Genomic DNA, 10,022 nt, shown 5'->3' with positions numbered 1-10,022 from the left:
ACCTTGTAAAAATTACAAGATTCACATGCTTAAGTAATACTTTTTCCATCTTCATGCAGGACCCGAGAGTGTAAAATCTCTAGAAGTTGATATGGTAAACGAAACATACATGAGATGGAAATGGGCTCCTCCACCTGACTCTAAAGATGGATACTACTATCGAGTGAACTTGACAAACGAGCTTGACAATATTGACCTCACCCATGTTACCAAAGACTTGGAATTGGGGTTCAAACAGCTGATACCAGGAGCCCGTTACAACATCACTGTCACCACATTTACTTCTGATGGCACTGATGGATCCCCGGTGAAAAATTCCACATGCACTCGTGAGCTCTAATTTCTCTCTAAGGTTCTTAGTCTAAGGAGGTGTCACAAGAGACACCCAATACACATGAGGTTGCATGAATCAGTTATTCACTTTCCAGTTTCACAGCAGAACTGGGGTGATAGCTGGTCAGAGATGTATGTGTGTTTTCTGGAGAGAGTAGTTTTCTGGGTTTGCAATATGATTGATAAAGCTGGCACACCTTGAAGGGTACCATGTGGGAGTACTTCAAACACACCGCAGAATGTGTAGTGTAACATGGATTAGCAAATATGGTTTATGCTAAATTGTGATTAACATGAATTCCTTTTATATACTGGTATACTTTTTTTATCTGTTCAAAGATACTAGTAGACTCACAGAGAACCAACTTAAATGTGTTGGTGAAAACCATACACCTGTACTTGAATTGGAGTGGGAAAACCCTGCAGGACACAACTCTGGATTCAAAATCGAAGCCAAGACCAATGCTGATGTCCATGTCCATCTTGGAGAAGAGGAAACTTGCAATGGAAAATGTGTCTACCGCATAGAGAGTAATCTTACATACAGCACAGAATACAGTCTGACTATTTGGACAGTTGGATGTGGGGGATGGGGCATGATCACCACGACTTGCAAAACAGGAGTCACAGGTAGAATGCATGTTTTGTATTAACTCAATCAGTAATTACTTATTTGTAAGTGGATGATGCCACTCAGTGTTGGACAAGAGAGTTAGTAGAGTTAGGCCTGTTTTTGGTTAAACTGTTGACTGGTGGAAGTAGTGAGTTATGAAGGAAAATAAGGTAGTAAGAGCTAAGAAGTGCATTAGGAATCGTGATCATTTAAATAATTACTGTAAACACCTCTCCCCTTCCCTAGTACCACCTGTTGTGTCTGACTATGAAAAGGTAGAAGTTCACCCACTTTCCCACAATGAAGTCGAGCTGATTCTTGACCCGATTTTCCTGAATTCTTCAAATGGACCTATTCTGGAATACGGTGTCCTGGTGTCACAGAGTATGTGTTTGTTTTCTCAGCCTACAGCATGTGATGCCTGTGCTATTAACACACTTGAACTCTAATCATAAGAGAGACATAACTTTGATTTAAAGAGGTCATGGTTTAGTTCATCATGACAGCTGATGCCCAAAGACATAACAGTGGTATGTTACTTTTACCTGTAACTGAATTATTTTATGACATGCCTGTAAGTAAACATCAACCATTTTGAGAGCTTTCCTGACTGGGCACCAACTGTAATGACTACCTTTGATCCCATGACATGTTTATATTAATATTAATAGTTCAAGCAAGGTGCCAGTATAAATATTTGCTTTCTGTAATTTGTCACTCTTTTGTACAGGTGAAAACCCCACTTTCAAGAAAGAAGATTTAGTTACCTCTTATGATGATTGGCAGAAAAATCAGGATTTAAACTACCTTGCCGTTTTAAAGAAAAATGAAATTAAAATGGACAAGATCTCTATCATTGTGGGAGAAGGCAGCACTTTGCGGGAAGCATACAGAAATGGCCCTCTGACCCCTACTAAAACATACAGGTACTGAAGTGGCTGAGCGAGTTATAGATGGAATTAGCAATGATGATAGTAGAGATCCTGTTCCTTTCATACTTATCATTATTCGGTCTCAATCTATCTGTTGTCTTTCTTTCTCTGACTCTTTCTTCTAATTTCATTTGTCCCTTCTTTCTTGTTAGGTTTGCAATTGTCACCTGTACTGCCCTGCAGATGAAAAATGAGCATGTGGACATTAATGACTCCATTTGCTCCATATCCACATTTCAAGACATGACTGTATATCTTAAACAAGATCCACGTATGTCCTATTCCTCTTTTTCAGGCATTCTATTTATCTTTAGTCTCTGTGTATGATGTATAGTCTGCCTAACATTGACCTTTTCCCCCAGTGGTCATCACCACGGCTGTTGGGGCCACCTGTGGGATCTTGACCGTCTGTCTATGCATTGCTATAGCTGTCTTCATCTTCTTGAAGAGGTGAGTAGTCCTACACCTACGCTTCTGATAATCCTACCATCTGCTTAACCTTCTGGAGCAGGTAAAGGATTCTGAGAAAGGAGCTTTCTTGTTCATTTTCTATTTTTTTCATTTCTTCCAGGAAAGCTTCTAGAAGGCCTGCTTCTGACATTCTAATTAATACCATCAGGTAATTGTTAAATGTCCACAGTAGATACATTTTTAAAGAATGCCTTTTGATGGGCTGATGAAGAGATAACACTTATTCTTGTACTGTCTTTTGGTTTGTTACAGAGTCCCCTTCTATTCACCTCCACCTCCACCTCCAAGCAATATTAATATATACAGGTATATATGCTGTCAAAAACAGCTATACAGCAATACACCCAAGCATATCTGTGTTTTGACAGCACATGGAAGTAAAATGTTTATGTATAACTCATAATGAGCACTTCTATCTGTCTGGGGAAACAGTAGATTGCCTTTGCGGGTTGAGGAGTTTGACACATACTACAAGAAGCAATCTGCCAACACCAAATGTGGCTTTGCAGATGAGTTTGAGGTAAAGTCAAGCTAACATCAAAGTTTCAACAGTCCTCTGTGGAGCACTGACAAAATAAAAAAGTGAACTTTCAGAACGATGCTGATTTCAAAGTGAATACCAGTAGTTTATTTCTTCTATTAAGTTTTTTTCTGAAGGAACTGAAATAAAAAGGGTCTTTTTCTCCACTTCTGAAAAGGATCTGAAGCTAGTTGGTACGGCCCAGTCTACAGCCACTGCCAGTGCATTGGAGAACAAATCAAAGAACCGGTACAGCAATGTACTGCCATGTAAGTGAACATTTGGAAAGAAGTGCTCTAACAGAATAGAAAAATATCATCTAGCACTTTCCTACTGAATCTTCAGGCTGTGGTACTTTGAGTTTAAAGAACGATTAAATGATTTTAGAAGTATTCACAGTACTGAGATCGCCCACTAGTTTGGGACAAGTCTTTGAATTCATGTGGCTACTAGGATTTATTTAAATCAGTGTAATGATGATAATTTGTTTTAAAAGACAAACACTACAATCCTGCTGATATGAATTAAAGAGTCTGCACATTACATTACAGGCTGGTGCTGTTTCCTTATCTGATGATATTTTAATGCCATCTATTCTTACCATGCAGATGAACCATCCAGGGTGAAGCTATCCATCCTTGGTAGCCAGTTTGGTGACTACATCAATGCAAACTACATTCCGGTGACTCTTGAACCATATTTGGTCCTTCCTCTATGTCCTTGCCTATGTCAATAGTTGGTAGTGAAATTGATGTGAAACTGACAGCTCTGTGGTGTGGCTTTGCAGGGGGCGAACTCCAGGAAGGAGTTCATCGCAAGCCAGGGTCCTCTGCCTGCCACGGTGAATGACTTCTGGAGGATGATCTTGGAGACGAACATCAGGACTATAGTGATGCTGACCCGGTGCAAAGAGCAGGGACAAGTGAGTTCAAAAACACACTGCAAACACATATGAATAAACACACACTAATGACACAATAAATTAGGCTCTGGGCAATGGCAGTGGGGGTGGGAGACTGGGGACAAACCACTGAACCACCTCGAGTGGTAGAAGAGAGATGAAGTCAAACATAAAAACAGGCAACCTTTCCAAAAGCACAAACAATTCTCAACATCCTTATGCACGAAAATGTCCAAAAACACCAGAAAGATTCACCAGAAATTTGAAATTTCAAAGATAACTGGAAGAAGACAAAGAATTCATAACGAGACAAGAAAAACAACATTTATAAATTTCCCAAAAATACATAACAGTTGAAAACACCCACTCACAAGGCACAGGTGATAACCATCAAGACCAAGGAGAGACAAAATACAAAACAAACAAAAAGGTACAAATGAGGACATCTATTGGCAAAAAAGGCTCAAGACACTGTGTAACATAACAACAAATGACTGACAATCACATTTTTAAACAACATAACTATGATGAACTGGTCATTTACATTGTGTAAACTGTAACAGAATTAGCCCACTCTCCTCTCTAGGTGAAATGTGAACAGTACTGGCCGGCTGAGAGTAAGCACTACAACAACTTCATCGTCAAGACAACTTCTGAAATCACTCTTGATGACTGGGCCCTGAGAGACTTTGAGGTCAAAAATGTGAGTTCCACCTAATGCATGCAGATTTAGATTTGGAAGTTTAAAATACATACATAAATACAACATAAAGACAAAGCATGAAGAGTTATGTTATGTCTATCCATCACAACCATATTCAATGGCTCGGTGAGAATGGTAATATGACAAACGACAGCTATCTGTATCACACACACACTGTGTCTGATTCCAGGTGAAGACCGCGGAAACTCATTCTGTGCGCCAGTTCCACTTCACAGCCTGGCCTGATCATGGCGTCCCTGAGAGCACTGAGCTCCTGATTAACTTCCGCCACCTCGTGAGGGAGCACATGGACCAGTACTCCCTTCACTCCCCCACCGTGGTGCACTGCAGGTGGGTTTAATAGACACACATGACAGACAGCAGGCATAACTCAGTGATGCTACTGCATACTGCATTTTAAGAATAGTGGGAGAAGAATCTACAGTATGCAGCCAGGCTTCATGCATCAATCTATTTATCCATTCTTCTAATTTTTGGCTCCAGCGATCTGCTGTGCTACATATTAACAACCTGCCTACACCAGACATTACTGTTGAGCCTTCTTGAGGTGTTGTATGTCTTATTCAATGAAACACTGATGAAGGAAGGTGCCTGCTTGAAAACCTCAGAGAAATGCTCACAGAGGCAGCTTTGTTATTGTTGTTCTATCCTGCTGCTCAGGTTCTTTGGTTGGGCAGTCATGTTGTTGTGTTTAGCACTTGTGGGCTACAGACATGCAACGCGTGTTGGCAACATGCAACGTGTGTTGTGGCTGTCACCATCCAGTTGTGCTTTGGTATTGTGTCCTGCTGCTGGTTGGGCAGTTGATATATTAGTTAGGTTAGGTTGCTGGGTATGAGTACTTGCATGTGACAGTGAGAGAATTGACTGCTGTGGGAAGTCCCATATCAATATTTTAATGAATTTTGCATCTCTTCCTGTGTTTAAATACAAAATCTTAGCCAGTGCTACCATTTACAGAGATTTTTAATTGTAACTGTGTTTTCTGTTTTTCTGCACCTTCCTCAGTGGTGGAGTGAAACGGACAGGAACCTTCATTGCCATCGATCGCATTATCTTCCAGATTGAGCGTGAACGCATGGTGGATGTGTTTGGCATCGTCTCTGACATGCGTATGCACCGGCCGCTCATGGTGAAGACAAAGGTGAGGGACACCCAGCCAGTCACACACCGACAGTGGGATTTATTTGAAAAGCTTATTTACACAGTTTTTATGCAATGTAACATTACTGTGCTGACAGTGGGATATACCTAACCTGACCCCAATATGTTTCACGCTAAGCTGCCTAGCATATTGCATAGTTGAACATGAAGATCTAATTGATTAAGGAGATTGTGCTTTGTTTTGTCTCCAGTGCCATTATGTGTTCCTGAACCAATGTGCTTTGGACGTCATAAGGTCAAAGATGGGCAACAATGACAATCTGACCTACCAAAACACAGAAGCAACCCACATTTATGAAGCTATCTAGGCAGGTTGACTTCAGCAAGTTCAACAAATGCTCAAAGTAACAAAGCACAAAAGTGTGCACAAATGTTTGTGTGTTTGTGTTTTTGTATCTTTATAGTACGAATGTAAGCCAGGTGTGTATTAACCTTTTAAGACAATGTAGGACTGCCGAGCTGTAGGCTTAAGTAGGCTTTTCCTTTGGCTTGTGTCAAGGGTACACCGTATGTCACCATAATACGTCAGACGATGACACAGATCACAGTGACACAGGCTTTTTTTTTCATCATGTGAAGGCTGAGACATTCATAAAATTTTATTTAGTCTTACTGATGGTCCTTTTGTAATACCAACAGGCAGTGCCGCTGCTAGCCATTTTGGTGCCCTAAGCATAACTCCTCTATGATGCCCCCCCCCCCCCCATGAAAAAAAAACTTTTGTTTCTGCCAGTTTAACATTTTATTAAAACGAAAAAGAACAACTTCCTCAATCCCAAATGAGGGACACTTTCTTCCAGGTGTGTGTGCGCACCAACAGCTGACCAACAATAATGGAAATCGCAAGGTTTCATTAGCCATTCCATAAACCTATTCGTTTTAGTGTAATTTTGGCAAACCACTACTACTGTACTTGCTTGTATGTATTGTTCATAGTACACTGTAAAAAAACTGCCATCGTTTTTACGGGAAAAAACTGGCAGCTGAGTTACCAGAACAATCCTGTAAAAAATACATCCACCTGTAAACCTCTTTACAGAGCAGCATGTAAATTTAACATTTTAAACCTGTATATTCAACATTGGATTTCAGCAATATTTACATCACTGTTATGTTATATTGGACAAGTTTGTTCAGTAAATGTAACATTTTAAACCTGTATATTCAACATTGAACTTTAGCTATATTTACATCACTGCTATGCTACACTGTAAAAAAAAAATCCTGTTGTTTTTACTGGAAAAAACTGGCAGCTGTGGTTGCCAGAACAAACCTGTAAAAAATACATCCAGAACCAGTAAATTTAACATTGGATTTATGCTGATTTTGCGTGACCATTATGCTATAAAAACAATTATTTCAGTAAAATATACATCCAGTTGTTGTCTATTGTACATCAAATTCCATTCAATTTGACAGAGAAATACCAAGCAAACAACATTATTTAATTGCTTAAGTCTCATTATAACACTGGAGTAGGCCTTTGCCCTCATAGAGGTTCATACGGCCGCTGGCGGTGAACATATTAACAGGGCAACCTTTATCATAGGCGGCATGGATCCGTGATCCTGCGCCTGTAGGAAACCACCCTGGAATGTTTCATGTGCAACATAACATGTAGACACCAATGAACACACTCATCATATACATCGTTCTCAGGCCAGGGGATTCAGAGATCGCTTGCCCGCAGAACGCTATGAAGAAAACTAGGTTCAGCCACATCTAACATATAGAATCTAAAGAAAGTGTGGCGAGAACTCCAGCTTGCAGCTTTGCAAATGTCTTCCACTGAGACGCCCTTTAGTAAGGCCCAGGAAGACGAGACCCCCCACGTAGAGTGCGCATGCAACTTCTCCGGGGGATCTAAAGACAAGCTCTTATAAGAAAACACAATAGCCTCTACTATCTAACGGGAGAGGCTCAGTTTTGAAAGAGGTCTGCCTTTTGCACGTGCATCAAAGCACACAAATAGCTGATCTGACTGTCTGAAAGCTCTAGTGCGCTCTGCGTAACAGCGGAGAGCGCGCACTGGACAGAGCTTATTCAAACGTTCCTCCTCTGCTGACGCAAAGGGAGGAGGCGAGAAAACTGCTAATTCAATCACCTGATTGCGGAATGGGGTTACCACCACTTTAGGTGTGTAAGCAGCATTAGGTCGCATAACCACTCTGTCACCAGCGATCGAGAACTGAAGGCACGATGGGCTGACTGACAGGGCTTGCATGTCACCAACGCGCTTTTGCTGACGTTAACGCCAGCAGCAGCGCAGACTTTAAAGAGACAAACTTTATGTCCACTGTCTCCAGGGGCTCGAACGGAGGCCCTGTGAGAGCACGTAACACCACTAGCAGATCCCAAGAGGGTATGAGGTGTCTCTCTGGCACCCTGAGCCGTCTCACCTCCGCCATAAAGCGTTACGCTAGCGGGTGACTGCCAGGAGAACTGCCATTAATACCTGTGTGGCAGGCTGAAATGGCAGCCATGTACACTTTGAGAGTGGAAGCCGCCTTCCCCTCATCAAACAACTGCTGTAGGAATTCTAGAATAATGCCCAGCGCGCAGTTAATGGGGTCATGCTGACGCGCAGCACACCATCGCTCAAAACTGCGCCACTTCAGCGTATACAGAGCCCGTGTTGACACAGCTCGGGCACTCTGTATTGTAGCCACCACCGCATCCAACAAGCCTGACGCTATGAGCCTGCACCTATCAGGTGCCAGGCTCTGAGACGCCACCACTCCGCGTTAGGAGGTCTCTCCGCAGAGGCAGCTCCCAAGGCTGCTGCACTGACATATTGACTAGATCTGCCGCCCACGGCTGATTGGGCCAGTGGGGGGCTATCAATATCAATTCTCTGCCCTCGTCCGCTACCCTGCACAGCACTTGCTGGAGGAGCGGGATCGGGGGAAAAGCATATAGGCGTAGAGCTGGCCACTGGTGACCCAGCACGTCTATGCCTAGTGGGGGGTTGTCGCCCCCTAGCGAGAACCAGAGCGGGCAGCAGGTGTTCTGCCTGTTTGCGAACAGGTCCACCTGCGCCCTGAAAAAACGCACCCAGATCTGTTCTATCACTTGTGGGTGAAGACACCAGTCTGCTGCTCGAGGATCACCCCTCGATAACAGGTCCGCACCGTAGTTGAGGTGACCTGGTATATGAACTGCCCTGAGGGAAAGGACGTGCCTCGCTGCCCACAGGAGCAGGTGAGTCGCCCAATGGTGTAGTGACTGGGAGCACACTCCGCCTTGACGGTTTATATACGCCAAGGTCGCAGTGTTGTCCGTCCTCACTAACACATGCTGACCACTCACATTTATATGAGACGCGGCCTCTGTCACAGACCAGAGACCGTTCACGCCTCTTCCTTGGAAATATGCGTCTTTTAAGTCTATCGCGATAAACCAATCGTTTGGCCTTATAAACTGCACAAGCCGGCGTGGGGTCAGCATTCTGAACCGTAGCAGCATGAGTGCTTTGTTTAACACACGTAGATCTAATATTGGCCGATAATTCCCGTCCTTCTTTGGGACCAGGAAGTAACGGCTGTAGAAGCCTGCAGCTTCCTCCTCGGGAAGAACTATGCTTATCGCTTCTTTTCTGAGCAGGGACACTATCTCTTCCCGTAGGAAGTGAGACTGTTCTCGCTGCACCACAGATTATATCACTCCGCTGAATGGCGGAGGGGGACGGGCGAATTGCAGCACGTAACCCTCTGTGATCGTTCTTAGCACCCATGGTGAAACTGCGCATGCGCGCCAACTCGCCACACAACCAGCCAGGTTGTGCTTTGAGTTGAATTTGTCGGGAACTAACCCGCTCATGGTCAATGGCCCTCATTCTCGAACATTTTCTGAAGTTTCTTCTGAAATGTTTCTTACGGGCTTTGGAAAAACAACGTAAGCAAAAGACATCCGCCAAATTCATGCACGCTTGAAAATGCGGTCCTACGCAGCAGAAGTTTTCTGGGCTGTGCTCCCCCGGAAGAGTTTTCTTAAATTGAAAGCGCGTTCTCGTGCTCCTGAATTTGCATACATACACGCCCTGCCAGCTCCTTATAAGGGCACGCAACCATAGTGACGTGTGCAGTCGGAATCGACCGAATCTACACGAAAGCAACTCGTAAACGAGTCATGTCAAAGCGGTTTCGTGTACATTACATTTAGTCATTTAGCAGACACTTTTGTCCAAAGCGACGTACAAGGGATAGAACAGTCAAGCTACGAGCAATAGAGACCTAGTGTAACAATGAATACTACTTTACATAAGAAATAGAAAAACGAAATAGGAAATAAAAACGAAGTGCAGGAATGTAACTGCTATAAGTGCAAGTTAAGCACTAGTCGAAGTGCCAGTTAGGAAGGGAGGT

The 10,022-nt window shown here is 43.2% G+C and overlaps 1 protein-coding gene and 1 long non-coding RNA gene across 2 annotated transcripts; both read left to right on the top strand.

Annotated features, from left to right (window-relative positions):
• The first annotated feature begins 858 nt into the window (after positions 1-858).
• On the top strand, positions 859-2,474 carry LOC122128975. The gene is made up of 3 exons (XR_006151721.1): positions 859-963; positions 2,241-2,328; positions 2,450-2,474. It is a non-coding gene; the product is annotated as an uncharacterized LOC122128975 (long non-coding RNA).
• A 246-nt stretch (positions 2,475-2,720) lies between these two features.
• LOC122128980 (receptor-type tyrosine-protein phosphatase eta-like) lies at positions 2,721-6,089 on the top strand. The gene is made up of 8 exons (XM_042704025.1): positions 2,721-2,726; positions 3,048-3,138; positions 3,478-3,551; positions 3,657-3,791; positions 4,357-4,473; positions 4,664-4,824; positions 5,503-5,638; positions 6,063-6,089. Exons 1-8 carry the CDS (start codon positions 2,721-2,723, stop codon positions 6,087-6,089), a joined length of 747 nt encoding a protein of 248 aa, XP_042559959.1.
• The last annotated feature ends 3,933 nt before the right edge of the window (positions 6,090-10,022 follow it).

Source organism: Clupea harengus, unplaced genomic scaffold (genome assembly GCF_900700415.2).
Source record: "Clupea harengus unplaced genomic scaffold, Ch_v2.0.2, whole genome shotgun sequence".
Lineage (NCBI taxonomy): Eukaryota > Metazoa > Chordata > Actinopteri > Clupeiformes > Clupeidae > Clupea > Clupea harengus.
Note: the sequence above shows the minus strand (reverse complement) of the source record. Positions and strands in the feature narration are given on the sequence as shown.

What these genes read in the sequence shown, in the direction of transcription:
- LOC122128980 (XM_042704025.1), top strand. An exon ending in GAGACTTTGAGGTCAAAAAT is followed by an intron (nt 4,474 to 4,663) that starts GTGAGTTCCACC and finishes GTCTGATTCCAG; the next exon opens with GTGAAGACCGCGGAAACTCA. An exon ending in CCCACCGTGGTGCACTGCAG is followed by an intron (nt 4,825 to 5,502) that starts GTGGGTTTAATA and finishes CACCTTCCTCAG; the next exon opens with TGGTGGAGTGAAACGGACAG.